Below are 18,210 nucleotides of genomic sequence, written 5' to 3' on the forward strand. Positions count from 1 at the left end.
AAAGCTTGCTCAAGGAGAAGACTGAAAAATGGGTTCAGGTGAGCCATATTTTGGATGGTCGAAATCATCCAAGCGAACAAAGTCGGAATGGAGGAGAAATGGATAGTCAACAGGTTGTTGACTTTCTGAGCGCCTGGACCAACTCCAGGCACCCGGACCGCCCAGGTGTCTGGACCAACTCCAGGTACCCGAACCACCCAGGGCGCCTCCACAGGAGCCTGCGTGAGCGTAGGCGTCCGAGCACCTGAACCTAGTCCGGGTGCCAGGACAAGATAAATTTTATCTTTGTCGAGCCGTTACGATGTAGATAAAGTTTTATCCACACCTAGTCGCTCGGAGCCCTTCCAGACGTTCGGAGCTGCCACATCAACAAATGGTCAGATTCGACCAACAGACTATAAATAAAGTCCTGATCTCAGGCGTTTAGAACAACACTTGTAAACCAATTATGTGCTTCAGCTTCTAGTTCTGTTCTTTATTTTTTTACGCTTTTAACGTTGTAAGAGGCTACTCCACCTTTAGAAGAAGGAGATTTTAGTCAGCCACATTTGTCTTGCATTAGTAATCCTCTGATTAAAAACTAAGCAAATATATCTTGCCTCTATTTTTATTTTATGCATTTAATTTTAATTTATAAACAAGTGTTTGTATAACTTAGTCCAAAGATCGAGAAAGGGCTTGTTTGCTATTTCAGACAATTCACCCTCCTCTTACCGGTTGACCAGGGACCTATAAATCTCTCTCCTCCAGTTATTTACCTAACCTTACTTATCAAATATCTGGTCCTCTAGACCTGCTTAGACTTTCTTTGGCCCTGCTCAGTGTCTGATCAACCTGATCAACTAAAATTTTTTTACAATAATAAGTTAGCACAATAGATATAAAATATTCAAGTAAATCAGTGTTAGCAACTTTCAAGATTCGTTGGTTCGATCGACCGTGCGCAGTCGACTGGAAACCAGTTGGTAACACATGCTTGGAGTTTACTCCTCTAAGATTTTTTATTACCTAGGGTTACCTTCCCCTAAGGTTGCCTAGTTTCACTCACTAGAACTTCCATTGCCTAACTTCGCTCACCAAGACTTTCCCTACCTAACTTCACTCACAAGGAGTTCCACCACCTATTTTCACTCACTAGGGGCTGACTTCACTCACCAGAACTTCAACCACCTAACTTCACTCACTAGGATAAGACTTCATTCACCAGGACTTCTCTTTGCCTAACCTCCAATTAGGACTACTAGCTTAGTAGACTTCTCACATGCCTAACCTTGGGTTGGATGACTTACCCTTGCTAGTCATCTATTTCTGACTATATTTCTCTCTTCCAAACATCAAGTCTTTTTCGGATTAACCCTAAGTCAATTTGACCATACATCGACATATTATCAAATATCAAAACCCTAGAAATCGATTGCACCAACAGGTATCACCTCTTAAAGTTGAACATAGTTGTAGAAGCTATGATTTTGTAGCTGCTACGTGTATACTAAGTAAATTTTAAGAGGTCATAACTTTTGACTCAGATTTAATCATAGAATGTACAATATATCAAATCAAAGATTTTTAAACAAGCTTTGATTTGATATATTATGCGTCTTGTAATTCAATCCGAATCAAAAGTTATGACTTCTCAAACCTATAACTTATAGTTGTAGCAACTATGATTTCATAGTTGCTATAATGTATTGCTAATCCAAAAGGTCAGCAACAATGTTGTTACTGACTTAAACTTTGAAAGACCATAACTTTTAACTTAGATAAGATCATAAGACACAGAATATATCACATCGAAGATCTCTGAACGAGATTCAATTTAATATATTATGCATGTGGGGGTTTAATCCCAGTCAAAAGTTATAATCTTTTAAAAATCAGCAATACGTTGTATATGCTACGAAATCATAGCTGATAAAACTATAAAATATAATTTGAGAGATCATAACTTTTAATTCGGGTTGAATTACAGGACACATAATATATCAAATCGAAGTTTGTTCAAAGATCTTTAATTTGATATATTGTGTGTCTCATAGTTCAATCTGAATTAAAAGTTATCATCTCTCAAAATTTCACTTGTAGTTGTAGCAGCTACATTTTTATAGCTACTACAACGTATATGCTGGGTAAATTTTGAGAGGTTATAACTTTTGACTCAGATTTAACCATGAGATACACAATATATCAAACCGAAGATCTTTAAATGAGCTTTGATTTGATATATTATGTATCTTGTAATTCAACCCAAATGAAAAGGTATGACTATCAAAATTATAACTTATAGTTATTATAGCAGTCACGATTTTGTAGTTGCTACAACTTGTTGTTGATCTTCGGAAGACTAGCAACAATGTTGTTGCTGACTTAAACTTTGAAAGACTAAAACTTTTGATTGAAATTGAATCACGAGACGCACAATATATCAAATCAAAACTCGTTCAGAGATTTTCGATTTGATATATGTGTGTCTTATAATTAAATCTCAATCAAAAGTTATGGTCTCTCAAAGTTTAATTCAGCAGCAACATTGTTGCTAGTCTTTCGAAGATCAACAACACGTTCTAACAACTATGAAATCTTAGCTAATACAACTATAAGTTATTTTGAGAGACTATAACTTTTAATTCGTATTGAACTACAAAACACTTAATATATCAAATTAAAACTTATTCAAAGATTTTCGTGTGTTTCATAGTTCAATATGAATTAAAAGTTTGACTTTTTAAAGTTGAACTTGTAGCAGTTACGATTTTGTAGCTACTATAATATATATACTGGATAAACTTTGAGAAGTGATAACTTTTGATTCATATTGAACCATGTGACATACAGTATATCAAATTGAAAATTTCTGAACAAATTTTGATTTGATATATTATGCGTTCCGTGATTCAATCCCAATTAAAAATTATAGTCTCTTAAATCTTTAAGTGGGTAATAATTTTATTATTGGTTTTCAAAAATCAGTAACACCTTTGAAAAGCAACAACATTGTGTTGCTGAAAAATCAATAATATAGATTTTCTAATTTTTTAAAAATTAGTAACATGATAAAAACAAATATAGGTTAGAATTTTTTTTTTCTGGATAAAAGGTAAACAAGAATCGAGAAAAGTAAAAATGAAAAAAGAGATAAGTAAAAAGGCAAAAAGAGACTACACATTTCAAAAACCACATAAGTGATAGTAGAAAACACATAATTACTTATGCTCTTTGGTAAATTACCGTTTTAAAAATCATCAAAGTCTAATTTTATTTTATTTTTTATTAAAAATACAACTCACCTCATATAATTATTCAACTATCTTCGTAACTGATGCAACCGAGTTGACACATAGTTATATTCTATAAAATACTAATGGTTACAAATGGTAAATGTTAGATACGAGACCATAATTTTTAATTCTTAAACTCTGTGATGGTAATATGGAATATATAATATATCGAATAAGATCTAAAGTTCCTTTTGTTTTGACACAAAATACAGAGCGATCCTGATTATTGACTGCGCAGCCGGAAGATGGATCACGGTCAGAGAAGAAAACGAACAGAGCAAGCTGCACTCGACTTCATTAACTCTCTCGAGACCGCGACGCATGCCGTAGCTCCGCTCACAGGCGACGGCATGGCGGTAGCGGCGTACCGCAGAGGCACTTATTGTGGAGGTAGCTCGCCGCGTCGTGGTACGCCATCGCCCTCCCCGTCGGGATCTCCCCGCACAGCATGTTGTAAGACAAGTCGAGCACCCGCAGCTTGTACAGGTCCTTGAGTGACTTCGGGACGCCGCCCCGGAGGCGGTTGTGGCTCAGGTCCAGGTATTCCATCTTCCACGGCATCTCCGCCTTCGTCAGGTCGAACCCGAGCTCGTTCCACGACAGATCCAGCTTCACCGTCGGCCGCGTCCGGTTGAACAAGAACGCCGGGTCACCACTCAGCCGGTTCCGCCCCAAGTCGATCGTGTTCACGTCCCCCTCGCCGTACGATGCGGGGATCTCCCCGCTCAACCTGTTGTTCGACAGTACGAGGAATTGGTACTCGCCGTGGAGCAACCCCGGCGGTATCGAGCCGGAGAGATGGTTGCCGCTGAGATCCAAGTACCGGAGGTACGGAAGCCGGGCCAGCTGCGGGGGGATGGCGCCGGAGAGCTTGTTGTTTGGCAGGGTCAGCGCGCTGAGGTTGGTGCCGACGAGGAAGGCCGGGACTTGGCCGGAAACAGAGGTGTTGGAGATCCACAGGAGGTAGAGGCGGGAGAGACGGGCGAAGGAGGGAGGAATGGGCCCGGAGAGGCCGGGCATGTCCTCGAGGGAGAGGCTTTCCAGGAACGGGAGGTCTCCGAACACGGCGGGGACTGGGGTGCCGGGGGCGACGCCGGCGTCGTAGATGTAGACGTTGTAGACGCGGCCGGTGGTGGTATCGCAGTATAGGTTGTCCCAGGCGCAGCAGTTGGTGTTGGGGAGCCACGTGGCGAGCAAGGGAGGGCTGCCGAGGGCGTGCTTGACTGCGAGGAGGGCGACACGGTCGCCGGCGTTGCAATCGAAGGCGGAGAGCGCGGCGGGAGCTGTGACGAGGATAAGGAACGCAGAGGAGAGCAGAGCAGTCCAAGGATAAGCCATTTGTTCGTGAAGTAGTGATCTGGAGCTGGCTTGGAATTCCAATTATAGCACGCCGGAAGAGACAAAGGCCGACGGTGGTCACGAATTGTTAAATACCAACCTTTGACCTTGGTGGTACAGTGCACGTGATCAAAACGTGTATAATACTTTTGAATCTTGAAGTTTATACCAGCATTTTCCCGGGAAAATTAAGAAGAAGAAAGAATGTGTACACAACCTCAATCGATTCAATTAACACAGGAAACACAGAGGACTGCTGCTATTTGACGGCTGGCTGGAAATCTCTACTCGTAGAAAGTTAGTTCAGTGTGTGTCGTGGTGCTCAAGCCGAAAAGCTGCCGGCAAGCGACGCGAGTCTTTCCAAGTCTTTTGCCCCGGACGCAGAAGGCCCTGAAGGGCTCAACTGCAGAGTTCCCTTCTTCCCTTGACCTTGAGAGCTAAAGCTGCCCACGATCACCTGCAGCAGCAGTTTCGATCATTTTCATTCACTTGCCTTCTTCACCAAAAAGCAACAAGAAACATATAGTAGTAACGTTACCTGCACCGGTGAGGCCGCTATCAATGCGCCCGCCACCCCGCCGCCTATGACATGCCCGTCGGGATCGGCTAATGAAACACTGAGACTGCTTGTTTGACGATGCTGGCCTCCTCCGCTCTGGGTCAGCAGGAATGATCCAGAGAGTGACAGGATTTCAAAACGACCCTGTTAAAAAGGGCATGAAATTGTAAACAACACCAAGTGTTATATCAGGCTTAAGCATCGAACAGGTGATACAGGCATTTCCACAGTGATGAAAGGTGCACGAATGTAGTAGATTCCGAGCCTGACCTCGTAAGTTAAGGTGCTACCGTGTGTATCAGCCTGACAGAGAGAGGCATTTGCAATTGCACCATTTGCAGACAGGACGCAAATCGCACGTCTGCTTTGCTGCGAGAATTCCATGATCTTTGCTGATACATCCTGAAAAGTATAAGAAAGCAGATATAAGCAGTTTGGTGTCGACTGGGCTAGAGACGAACATTGAAATTACAAGCAATATAATCTGCAAAACTCGTGAGGTTAAAGTCTATAGCAGGTGCAACAAAAGGATTCGATATTGAAGCCTAGCAATAACATAATAGTTCTTCGATTAGAAACCTCCTTTTCTACTAAGGATCTCACACCTATGCATGCTTCGAGACCTAATCAGAGTAGCACCTTCCTAGTTCTTCAACTACAGTCAAAATGAGTCTTACTATTTAGCTGACCCAAATAGTATAAGTGAAGCTAAAAAGATGGCTTAAACTTGGAGAAAACAACTATTTAGCTGACTATTGTTCTTCATCAATAATCTTTAGATTGAAACTTCATAACTATTTGACTGTTAAATTCGTGCTCAAGTAAGTTCCACCTATTGAATTATTCTATACCAGTGATGAAAGCATCATGATGTAGCAAAAATTTCATAAACAATAGAATGCTGTTAAAACCAGTTCTAGTTCAACAAAACAAACAGGACTTACCTCTCCAGTTTCAACAGCAATAACATGAGGCATAAATCCAGTTCCAGTTGAACCTGCAAGTAATTTACCTTGTAAGAAACACAAATGCCATGGCGGACCAAAGACAACCAATTCTAGATGTCATCAAAGTTGCAATTTCTAGAGCCAAATAGATAACCATACTAAATAGAATATCCAGAATTAGATAAATCCAACTGATTTCAATTGACAACCAAGGAAGAAAACAACAGAAACTTCATGGAAGACTTATAAACTTTTCCAAGAAGCAAACAACTTACAATACAAATATGTAGCTTACCAAGAGCTTTTATGGGTCGCTTGTTGGTTGAACCTCGTGGACGACCTCTAGCCCTTTTGGCACCCTCTGCAGCAACTGTTGCAGCAACATGAGTAGCCGGAGAGAATATTCCGGTGCTCGGAGGAGGAGCCGCCGGACTTGTTGATAGCGGTGACACGCCGAGTACTGGCGTGCCATCGGTACCATACTTCCTTGGACGGCCACGCTTTCTCTTGAAGGACTCCCCGGAGCTATTGCCGGGATAAACGCCGCCGCCGCCGCTGCCTGCCACTGCATGGAATTGATGAGTGACACTGGAACTCCAACCAGTCACTCCCTGAGACATGGGAGTAACACTGGCACTGCCTGATGGTTCGTAGACGCGAACACCATTCTCATGATCCACAATCTTCGCGTTGAACAGAGAAGACAGATTTCTTTCCATGGGTTAGCTCCTTTTATGCTTCCCGACTGCTACAATCCCAACAGTGACCGCCCGGCGGCAAACATGAATTGACGGAAACCTTCGCCGGGCATTAAGAAAGTGCAACAAGATCAGATTTTTATTTCCACGGATACATTTCTGAGCAATTATATACTCCTACAATGGAAAGAAAGTAAAATTCAAACAGATTTCTCAATTTTTTCCGGCGTTTCCTGAAACAACATCAAAATCGCAGCTTTTTTGATCTAGTTCAAAAGTTAAATGACTTCAGAAGAGGAAGTAAGAAAGCCCTAAACGGCTAAACCATACGCAAAATGAAATTATTCACGGCGAACACAAGAAAGCGTGGTAAAAAACAGGGTTTTTTTTTAAAAAAAAAATTATTCTGGTCAAGAATGACCGAGTTTTTGGGTGAAATAAAAATATGAAATTCGAAATTTGGTAATTAATTAAAATAAGAAATTATCAGATGAGAAATTTGGGAACCCGTTTAGGTTTTCGGAAAATAAAAAAATAAAGGTATTAAACCCTGAAATAACAAATTCAGAAGGAAATCTACAAGAAAAATTAGAGAAATTACGAGATCTGTTCCTCAGCCTTCTTTCACTCGATTTGCTCCCGGAAAAAAAAAGCACAATTAAAAAAGGTTTTTGAATTTGGCAGGGCGAAGCAGGGAAGCGTACCGAACAAATCGTGGGAGAGAAGAAATCTCAGTGGAAGAATCTTTCGCAGCTGGTGAGCAAAATTTGTCATGCACAATTCCAGATCACCCCCTAATAATTTCTAGTATTTTTTTAAGGAAAATAATATTATAAGCGATAAATTTGGAAGTATATATATATTTTTTAAAAATATAAAATGGAAAGATTAAAATATCTTCCATTAAATGCACAAATTACAAATATCCAAACGGGACAAATAATATTTTAATCGAAAATAAGCAATATTTTAAACATATATATATTTTTAAAAATTATTAAAATAATGCTCTTATTTTAAGTTCCACCTCATCTTAAACGGATGCCAACCGTCAACTTATAAGTCAACATCATGAGGAATATCTATCAGGCGGGTACGTGTCTGGACACGAATCTTATGGCACTCAATATTTTTCCTAAATGGATCGGATAATTTCCGGGTCCCAGTGATGGCCTTTCTGTGAATAAATAAAAGATTCCGGGCATTTTCGAACGGTTGGAATTGGATCAGAGGTTTTGGTGGCGACAGTCGATACTAGAGGTTTCGGATCGCCTGTCTCTGTTTCGACAACGCTAAGTAAAATAGTGATCCACCATTGGTATAATCATTTGGGCCCACTAAAATGAACAACTCAGGTGAGACATTTAGCAGATTGGTGGTTCGGATGGGAAACGGACAGTGACTTGGTTCGACTGTAAGGTAAACCTACCGCTTCAGCGCTTCTTTTCAATTCATTACTTAACGGGCTGCGGCGGGGCAACAAGGCAAGTAGAAGCGAGAGGGAGGCAGAGAGAGAGAGAGGCAGGCGGAGGAGGATGGATTCCGACTACGGCGTGCCCAGGGAGCTCTCAGATCTGCAAAAGCAGCGTTCGCTGTACCAACCGGAACTTCCGCCGTGCCTTCAGGTCTCGTTTCCGCTATTTTTGGGCTGTGTTTTTGTCTTCCTGCCGTCGCCGTTTTGTCCACCCTCGCTTGTTTTTGATCGGGTATAGAGAATAGTGCGTTTTCTATTTGTTGTGTGGGGTTTTTCGGGGGAATTGCTGGATCGTCGTCCATGCTCTGCATTCCTGTTGGATCTGGAAGTTTTTTTGGTGGTTTGAGAGTTTGATAGTGCGGGATGAAACTGTCGTTTCAGATCTCTCTTCTTTGCATTCTTTACGCGCTCGATATTGTGTGTCATTTAAACGTTTCACGAAGAGCTCGGGCGGTTGTGGCGCACTGAGCAGTCTTCGTTTTTGTTTATTTTTACTGACAGTTTTTTCAGGACTGCTTAGGGAGGTAACGAAAGTATTCTTAAGCGTGTCGTTTGTCCTGGCTGGGAGAAATTCTTTCTGGACTAGTTAACTCTAGTGGAGATGCTGTTTTAGCACTTACGTTTGTTAATTTTTGTCCAATCATGCGACAAACGTTTTATTTTGAGGATCCTTTTTGTCAATTTTAGAAAAAGTTAGTTAAATGAAATGGTTCATTACGTTTTTTTATTGATAATGATATGGAATCTGAATGGATGTTTTTTTTTAAAATTTTCCCCCTTTTTTGAACTCCTGAATTCGAACCTATCAACGACGAATTCTCAAAAGCTTAAACATATATGTGGAATTGTTAGGCTACCATTTTGCATGGATGCATTGTCTAAACATTGTAACTATTATAGCAAATTTTCATATAGTAAATAATTGTCTCTACTGCTTGTCTTCAAGAATATAAATACAGTTGCAAAAAATAATGACAATTGATGGTTATTTTACAGATTTTGACATTTACTTGAATCAACGTCCAGTAATGCTAGTTCATAATAATGCATTTTCTATTCTTGCATAAAAATCGTTTTTTTTATCAGATGTCATGGATGTTCAGCAATTCCATTACCCACATTGATATTTTAGGTTTAGGGCTTCTACATTGTGTCCTTTATATACATGTAATTATCCCTTAGAACATATACATAGTCTATTGCAAGGATTGAAATGCCGAGCTGTGCCAATTGGCACGAGAGGAAATCACTATTTTGTATGTCGTTGGCAAGCAAGACCATATTGGCATGACGAGACAACATGAGGGTCGAGTGTTGATGGACATGCACAGTGAAATATGAGAGACAAGAGAAAGAGAGAAATTTGCAGAGAGACCATCATATGGAGGAGAGTGGAGAAGAGGATTGGAATTACAAAATTTGAAATTTAATTTAAACCCAAAATATAATATTTTTCATCTCCAAAATTTGAAAAAGCTTGAATTTTTCTATAATATTTTACATTTTCGATCAAATCTAGAATTATTCAAATGTTGTAGAACAGAGGACAATTTCTTATTTTCTTGTTTTCTGGTTGTTTATTCGGTTACCGGGCTGGTTTCATGCTACTAATGAAAATAGTCATTCATTCTTCTTAACAATAGATCCTGGGGATGGTTCATTATGCTATTGCTCTAGGTTTGCATACAACTACGTTTCTTTTAGTAAAATGTGTTTTAGACGCACGTGGTTCCAAGTTAATTTAATGCCAGATGCAAAATTATGGTTGTATCATATTTTATTGGCTAAAACTCTATCATGGCTTGACCTTGGTCTATTGAACCCAACTCAGCAAGCATTCTTTATTTGATTCAGCTGTCTTAATATAGGTTATTTCTGTTGCTGGTCAATAGTCTTGTTGCTACTCATATAGTATTCTGGTATAGTGGTATGTTCTAAGAGATTATTCTTTTATCCTCTCCTCAGGGCAATGCAGTCAGAGTTGAGTTTGGAGATGCAACAACTGCTGTTAATCCCACTAATGCACATGTCATTAGCCAAGTATTTCCACACACTTATGGGCAACCATTGGCACATTTTTTAAGGCCTAGTGCGAAAGTTCCAGATGCGCATATCATAGTGGAGCAACCAAATATTAGGTGTATTTTCTTATATAAGTTCATCTTTCTAGTATTGACATCCTCTTAAAATACAAGAGTTATTTTATATCAGGTACATTACATTGTGGACCTTTCAACTTGACAACATTTACATGTGCCATCCAATGCACTACGAGTATGAAAATAGAGGTTTTGTAGAATTAGCAACTCAAAAATGATAGACTGTATATATACAGAATGTACTAGGAAATTTATAAGTTCACTCTAGTCTAGTATTTTCTTAGAGGATAAGCTAATGGCAAACAAGAGGATCATTGTGATTGAAGTATGAACTGATGATCCAATTAGGAGGGTCTCTCAATTGGATGAGGCTGTATGGATGGAGGAAATTGGTACACTTGACCCAAGGATATATTTGTGAAGTATGGTGATACTTTTGCTGTTCAGCAATAACTGTGCCTTTACTGAAGCCACGCTGGATTGTGTTTTGATGAACAAGGATTAGGTGACTGGCTGGCTGAAACATTCATATCAGTAACCTGGCAGTCTGCCAGTTCATTGAGTCATGTGTAATCTGGTTTTGAAAATATTGATTATAACCTGTCAGTCTAACTCGCAGTTTTCTGGTCAATCTGCAACTTATTGGCTGAATTGAGGTGTATGCATGCCAACCTGATTTGTCATCTCATGGAGAGTCAACCTCTGACACATAAGTAATAAGCTTGAATTGATCAGAAGTTTTTAACAAGTTGATTAACTTACATTATGCAAATTTTGTGTATGGAGATTAGTTAGATGCATGGATTGAAATACCGAACTGTGCTGCCTTAAATGGGCAATATTTACCATTCCAGCACAGGATTAGTATCGGTACCTACCCGCACCGCGACCGCAAGGTCTGCGAGGTTGTGACGGCCTTGCGAGGTCATCACGAGGCGGTCGTGGCCTCGCGAGGACGCCGTGTTGCGTAGGGTAGGACGCTCGCATGATGTTGCAGGAAAAAAAACTTAAGATAAACTTGATGAAACTTAAACTTTATATTAATAATTTCAATTAACTCCCCGCAATAATTGATACTCTAAATAAGCTTAATCAAAACCTAATAAAATTATTTCATTAATTTAATATATATATTTTTATTTATTTTAATTTTAAAAATATATAATAAAATTTATTATTTATTTACCATATAGAGGAGTACGATCTTGTATATTTTCTTCTTTTTAGAAAATCATTTTATTTTTAATTTTTGTATTTTTAATATTTAGATTAAAATTTTTATTTTTAAATAATATTATATTTAAAAAATACCGAAATCATATCGGCATGACATGATATAGTATTGAAACCGTATCGTTCCAGTCATACACCAAAACTCTGATAGCTCGAGATTTTAAACCATGGTTAGATGTGTCTTGGGTTTGTTGTTGATTCAGGATTTTAGCAAATTTTAAATTTAATAGTTTTTTTTCTTTATAAAAATCAATACTTAACATGCAATTTGTCTTAGTAGCTTTTTTCAAGCAACTTCTAACCATTTTGCTTCTTGTTGTAGGGTTGGTATAGTATTCTGTGGGAGGCAATCCCCAGGGGGGCACAACGTCATTTGGGGTCTTCATGATGCTATCAAAACCCACAACCCTAAAAGTACATTGCTTGGATTTGTTGGTATGTCGAGTATTTATTAAATATTCATTAAAAGTATATAAATATAGCTTTTTTTGTTGCATTATCTGTAATGATATCTGGTTCAAATTGTCATACGCCTCAACACTTGTGCTCTTAGTAGGATTTGCATCTTAATTCTACATATGATATTCATTGGTCAAATATAAATTGGTTATATGAGGTTTGTCTTTTTACCCTTATGCAAGTCTATTTATCTATGTAAATCTTGAGGTTACTACATCATGGAAAGAGGTGCAGTTCCTCAAAGGTAAATTTTCAAACCAACCATGGTGCATGGAGTATAGAAATGGTAATTGCCCAACAAAGTAAAATTGGGCATTCATACATTTCACAATTTTTAATTTGTCATTATTATTAATCCACTAAATCATTTAACTTTATAATTTTCTAAATCCTATTTCTTATGAGATATTAATCATAATCTATAGATGAATAGTTGTTTCCATTCTTGATTGAAAAGGTTAATTTAATTGTTCATTTGAGTGTTTCTTAGTGCTCATAAGTTTGGATATTTTAGATCTTTGCTGATTCTTTCTTATACTTGGGTCTAAAATCTTAGCCCTTTGGAGTTTTATGCTGTTCTTTATGCATTTTACTAATGCCAAGTTAGTACTTACCATCCAATCCTAGCATCTCTTCTATGCTTTTGTCTTGACTTTCTACCAGCACAACATAACTTTCATTTTATGAGTTTTGATCAGTGTGCTGTTTTAATTGCTTATTATTGTTATGACTACTTTTTTTTGGGTACAATCAGAAAAAGAATACTTCAATAAACATCCTGCTATAGGAAAAGGAATTTTGCCATAGTGGAAGCCTCCAAAGATCTAAATTATTATTTTTTTTCATGCAACAGACTTGTTTGTTAGGTTGTTCTCTATATCCAAGAATGTGTTAAGTCCATTCAATCTTAATTCTTGGAGGTTTTTTTTTTTTAAAAAAAATAAGGCTCAAAGTGTACTAATATCTTTCAAATGCTTTTTGGACCTACCTCAACAATCAAATGCTTTTTGTCCCAGAAATTATTGTTCTAGTTGTTATGTTTAAATCATATTTGTTTTGCTTTACAAAATTGTGTTTACTAGGTAGCTACTTGGATGATTTAGATGGTCTACAATTTTGATGAATTGTATATGTATCCTTTAACATTATTTATTCTCATTCCTTGCAGGAGGTACCGAAGGATTATTTGCAAAGCAAACTGTGGAAATAACTGACGATATCCTGTCTACTTATAAAAATCAAGGTTTTTTGAAGGATACCTATGATCTGACAGTTTTTCTTCTACTTTATTCATATATTTCTTCTAACTATAATTTTTCCTTGGCTTTGTAGGTGGCTATGATTTACTTGGCCGGACAAAGGATCAGATAAGATCAACTGAACAAGTCAATGCTGCAATGTTGGCCTGCAAAGACTTGATGTTAGACGGCCTCGTCATTATTGGAGGTATTGTCTAATTATGCAAAAGTATGTCTATTCAGATAGCCAGGACTAACTGTTGATTATCCCTTTTTTTTTTTTTTTTTGCAATTCTCTAGGAGTTACTTCCAACACAGATGCTGCCCAGCTTGCTGAGACATTTGCGGAGTTAAAATGCCCAACAAAGGTTCCAGATTTTGAGTTTGTTGATTCAACAAACTAACTAATATTTTTTGTATCTATTTGGCGTCCAAAGGACTTTAATTTGACAAATTGATGTATCTACTATTGCAAATTTTGGTGGATCTTTATGAGGAAAAAGGTTGTTTTGTTTGATCTTCTAGAAGTATTAAATGCGAAGAAATTTTGCTGACAGGTGGTTGGAGTTCCTGTAACCTTGAATGGAGATCTAAAGAATCAGTTTGTTGAAACAAATGTTGGGTTTGACACAATATGCAAGGTATTGTTTTTTTAGTGAACTTAGTTACATAATTTTTCCTAAGATGAATTGCAACTGGAGTTGCCTTTTATTTTCTTTTAAATTCAGAGAATCATATTTCTCATAGCCTTTTTATTTTGATTTTCAAAATACATTCTGGTTGCGTCTTACACTTTCCCATGGTTGTGGCTGATATTGTTCAATGAAATATCCTAACAAAAATTACTCTCGTCATTCTATTTGCAGGTTAACTCACAACTGATTAGTAACGTATGCACAGATGCTCTCTCAGCTGAAAAGGTACTGTCTTGCTCCTTTAGCTTAAAACCAAAGCTTTGTGATAACGTAGAGTGATGGTTCTGTGTTGTGTTTGAACATAGCACTGAAAAATACAAGAAAAAACCCACCTAGTTTTCACTTTATGTCCTTGATTCCTTTCAAGGATAAAAATTATATAAATTATATACTCTATTTCAGAAAGTATCATTTTGTTGTTTTTTCCATGCTTTTCTCTTTGTGCCATGTGCCCACTTTTGGAAGGTGACATGTCACAGAAATTTGAAGAAAATTTGCATCAGTGTTCATCCTAGTATATACTTTAGTGAGAGCTATATTCTTTGTGTATCCTCTTGCGCTGTACAAGAATGAATACACCATCTCTCAATCCTTGGGTTTCATCATTCATTTGCTCTCTTGTGTCAATTCTTCTATTGCAAGTTTGGATAAATGGCTGCTATTCCTGTCAAATATACAAATCCATTTTCTTTCGTGTTCCTCCATATCTGGTGGTTGACACAGATGAGAAACTTTGATTCACTCTATAGATGATGTTGTAAATCAAAACTAGGGTTTGCATTAGTTGGTGGATCATACTGGAAGGGGAGAGCTCTAGAAAACATTGAGTGGTGATTGAACCAGACATTTCCCTGTCCTTATTGTCCGTTGATATGAATCAACACTAATCTGGTATCATTCCAAGCTGATCTAGTAATCAGCACTGAATTGGAAGTTTTTAGCATTTGTTCTTTTGTACATGGTGCTTTCAATCGTACACTTATCTGAGGGCTTATTATGACTTGCTTTGCTTTATTTTGTTTCTTTGACTTATTTAAGATTTCATTTGCTTTTCAGTATTATTACTTTATTCGCCTGATGGGCCGTAAGGCTTCCCATGTAGCTTTGGAATGCACTCTCCAGTCACATCCCAATCTGGTAAGTTCTTATTTCTGGTTGCATTTATCTGTTCTTGCTGCCTTTTATCTTCTTCTTCTTCTTATTATTTTTATTTTCTATGTTACTCAGATTCTACTCTTGGTTTATTGTTACTGGTTCAGGTTATCCTAGGGGAGGAGGTCACATCATCTAAATCTACAATTTTTGATATTACAAAACAATTATGTGATGCAGTCCAAGCCAGGGCTGAGAAGGGTAACATGTGGATTCTCTCTTGCTGTACTGTTCTATGAATCATTTACTGATGTACCAAGTGCTTCTGATACAGACAAGAATCACGGTGTCATCCTTATTCCGGAGGGGCTTGTGGAGAGTATACCAGAATTATATGCCTTACTTCAGGTAAAATAAACCTTGCTTCATTATACTTTTGTTGCTTGTTAGATTGAAGCTCAGAGACTAGTTTTTAGATAATTTAATGGTCAAATGGATTAGGAAATTCATGCTCTTCATCACCGGGGAGTGTCTGTTGATGATATTTCCTCTCAACTTTCACCTTGGGCTTCTGCTTTATTTGAATTCTTGCCACCATTCATCAGGAAACAGGTATAGGTCTTTCTTGAGTTGCTTCTTTGTGTATTAGAATATATTTAGATGTTTATTCACTAGATGGTGGAAAATATTTCCTGAATATTTATCAAATCTAAAACCGCATGTTGTACACTGCAGTTACTTCTACATCCAGAATCTGATGACTCTGCACAGCTTTCCCAAGTAAACGTTCAACATTTTGACATATTGAAAATATTTGAAGAGGAGTCATTTTCTTCTCTTACTTTTGCTTAGTGTTTTTCTATATAGATTGAGACAGAGAAGCTTCTTGCACATTTAGTTGAGACAGAAATGAACAAGCGTTTAGTAAGTTCAACTTAAATTCAAGAATTTCCAGTAGTTCAGACTGACAACTTAGTTTTTACTTTCTATTAATGGTCATGACCCTTTTATTTATTTTTATGCTGCATCTTTTATCCTCTATGCAAACGGTTTAAGTTGTGGATTATTTTACAGAAGGAAGGTACTTACAAAGGAAAAAAGTTCAATGCAATATGCCACTTTTTTGGGTATCAAGCTCGAGGATCCTTACCATCAAAATTTGATTGCGACTATGCCTTTGTATGTCTTACATTTTGCAACTGGTATGTTTAAGTTCCTCATCTGAGTTGTGACGTCTATCAATGCTCTTTTCAGGTTCTTGGCCACGTGTGCTATCACATATTAGCAGCTGGCTTGAATGGGTACATGGCTACCATTACAAATCTGAAAAACCCTGCTAACAAGTGGAAATGTGGTGCTGCTCCATTTACAGTAAGACCTATGACTCATCAACTTGTTACTGAAATTCAAATGCTTTGAACGGCCAAACTGAACAAACTTGCAAACTTTGCTGGCCCAAATCGATACTTTTAGTTTTATGATTAAACTGCAATTTAAGGCAAATTCTAAGGGTTAAGTTAGAATTGTCCTTTACTGATGTACATAAGTTTCATTTGACGAGAGGCTTCGATTATTGCTAGGCAATGATGACTGTGAAGAAACATTGGTCATGTCATCCTGGAGTCACCTCAATTGGAAAACCTGCCATCCATCCAGCCACAGTTGACTTGAAAGGAAAAGCATATGAGTATGTAGTTTCTCACTGATCCTTTTTGGACTTTCTATTTCATTGCTAGGTATTTCTCTTTTTCTATCGAATGCACAAGGTTAACCAGATATAATAATTTGTAGAATCTTCATTCATAGAGTAAGAATGCAAGTATTTCATTAGAATATTTGAGTCAAGGATCTTTTTGATTATTTCCTCCATCTGCAAACTATAGATTAACATGTTTTATCAGTCAACCTTACCTAAATTTGTATTCCAGGTTACTACGAAACAACTTCTCAAGACTTCTGATGGACGATATCTATAGAAACCCAGGGCCTGTCCAATTTGAAGGACCAGGTGCTGATGTTAAACCTCTCACACTGTGTGTTGAAGATAAAGACTACATGGGCAGGATCAAAAAGTTGCAGGAGTATCTTGATGAGGTTATTTTTATATCATTTAATGGATTTTTTAAATTTGCTACTCTTGCATTCTTGTCATCCTTAGCATTTTCACTAGGAACTACTTTCCAGTAAAATAAAACCTTTCTGTGCTATTTCATTAGCTGGTTATGAATCACTTCGGATAATTTTTCTCTGTAATTCATAATTCCGGAAGAAAGAAATGATATATATTACATTTTCAGCTTATTTTTTTACTATATTTTGAATTTTATATAGGTAAGAAGCATTGTGAAGCCTGGCTGCTCGCAGGAGGTCCTTAAAGCAGCTTTAAGTGCCATGTCTTACGTGACAGAAACTTTGACCCTAATGTCTTCCTCTCCAAACGTGCAGAAACTTCATTGAAACCTCTTTTTCACCGTGAACTCTTGTCAAACCTTTTCCATTCTACCCTCTCAGTTTTACAAACTGATGATGATATATGTTCATTGCTTTTTTGAGTCTATGTTTTTCTTTCCTTTGTTCCTTCTTACATGAGAGGAATAAGAAAAAAAAAACAATTTCTGTTATATTATTTGGATCCTTTGCCACCAGAGAAGAGTTACAGACACTGGTACCAGCATTTTGTGTTGTGACATTGTGAATGATAAAGTCAATATTCATCGTCTTGTGAGGCCCTAATCTTGCCCCAGTACAGATGGTGGACACATAATATTTCTTGTGTAATTATCAAGGTCTTGTGAGGCCCTAATCTTGCCCCAGTACAGATGGTGGACACATAATATTTCTTGTGTAATTATCAAGGGTCGATTCTCAGAAACTAACGATATAAAATTTATTCTATCATGCCCTTATGATCTGTGTATTTATATACCTCCTTTCATATTTGTGGGGTCAACACTAGGAGGACCGGTAAGATAACGGATATATATATATATATATATATTTTGTAAGGCCCTAATCTTTGGGAAAACACCGTTTCAAACTCATCTCTAGCGCGAGTGTATTATTGTGGGCATATGGGGAACTTGAAAGGGATGGAGAAAACCGG

General features: G+C 37.7%; 3 protein-coding genes across 6 annotated transcripts; 1 reads left to right on the forward strand and 2 right to left on the reverse strand.

The window, feature by feature from the left end:
- Window positions 1-3,363: 3,363 nt before the first annotated feature.
- LOC121990355 (polygalacturonase inhibitor 1-like) lies at window positions 3,364-4,613 on the reverse strand. The gene has a single exon (XM_042544501.1). It carries the CDS (start codon window positions 4,611-4,613, stop codon window positions 3,612-3,614), a length of 1,002 nt encoding a protein of 333 aa, XP_042400435.1. The 3' UTR covers window positions 3,364-3,611.
- A 159-nt stretch (window positions 4,614-4,772) lies between these two features.
- LOC121990367 (AT-hook motif nuclear-localized protein 10-like) lies at window positions 4,773-7,603 on the reverse strand. Of its 4 annotated transcripts, none has more exons than XM_042544521.1 (6): window positions 7,522-7,603; window positions 6,415-6,917; window positions 6,117-6,169; window positions 5,443-5,574; window positions 5,152-5,316; window positions 4,773-5,070 (listed from the first exon to the last, which is right to left on the reverse strand). In XM_042544521.1, the coding sequence occupies exons 2-6, from the start codon at window positions 6,836-6,838 to the stop codon at window positions 4,936-4,938; spliced, it is 909 nt and encodes a 302-aa protein (XP_042400455.1). In that variant the 5' UTR covers window positions 6,839-6,917; window positions 7,522-7,603; the 3' UTR covers window positions 4,773-4,935. The 4 variants fall into 4 exon arrangements, with proteins under 4 accessions (XP_042400455.1, XP_042400462.1, XP_042400449.1 ...); XM_042544528.1 differs by having other exon boundaries at window positions 6,415-6,994; window positions 7,522-7,595; XM_042544515.1 differs by having other exon boundaries at window positions 6,415-6,994; window positions 7,419-7,555.
- Window positions 7,604-8,271: 668 nt separating this feature from the next.
- Window positions 8,272-17,840, forward strand: LOC121990399 (pyrophosphate--fructose 6-phosphate 1-phosphotransferase subunit alpha-like). The gene is made up of 19 exons (XM_042544535.1): window positions 8,272-8,442; window positions 10,257-10,429; window positions 11,946-12,058; window positions 13,251-13,325; window positions 13,415-13,528; window positions 13,621-13,688; window positions 13,878-13,961; window positions 14,187-14,240; window positions 15,072-15,152; window positions 15,275-15,368; window positions 15,442-15,515; window positions 15,609-15,719; window positions 15,843-15,887; window positions 15,975-16,031; window positions 16,182-16,286; window positions 16,362-16,478; window positions 16,688-16,794; window positions 17,036-17,201; window positions 17,439-17,840. The coding sequence occupies exons 1-19, from the start codon at window positions 8,353-8,355 to the stop codon at window positions 17,562-17,564; spliced, it is 1,854 nt and encodes a 617-aa protein (XP_042400469.1). The 5' UTR covers window positions 8,272-8,352; the 3' UTR covers window positions 17,565-17,840.
- Window positions 17,841-18,210: the final 370 nt, after the last annotated feature.

Source organism: Zingiber officinale, chromosome 1B (assembly GCF_018446385.1).
Source record: "Zingiber officinale cultivar Zhangliang chromosome 1B, Zo_v1.1, whole genome shotgun sequence".
In the NCBI taxonomy this organism is placed as follows: domain Eukaryota; kingdom Viridiplantae; phylum Streptophyta; class Magnoliopsida; order Zingiberales; family Zingiberaceae; genus Zingiber; species Zingiber officinale.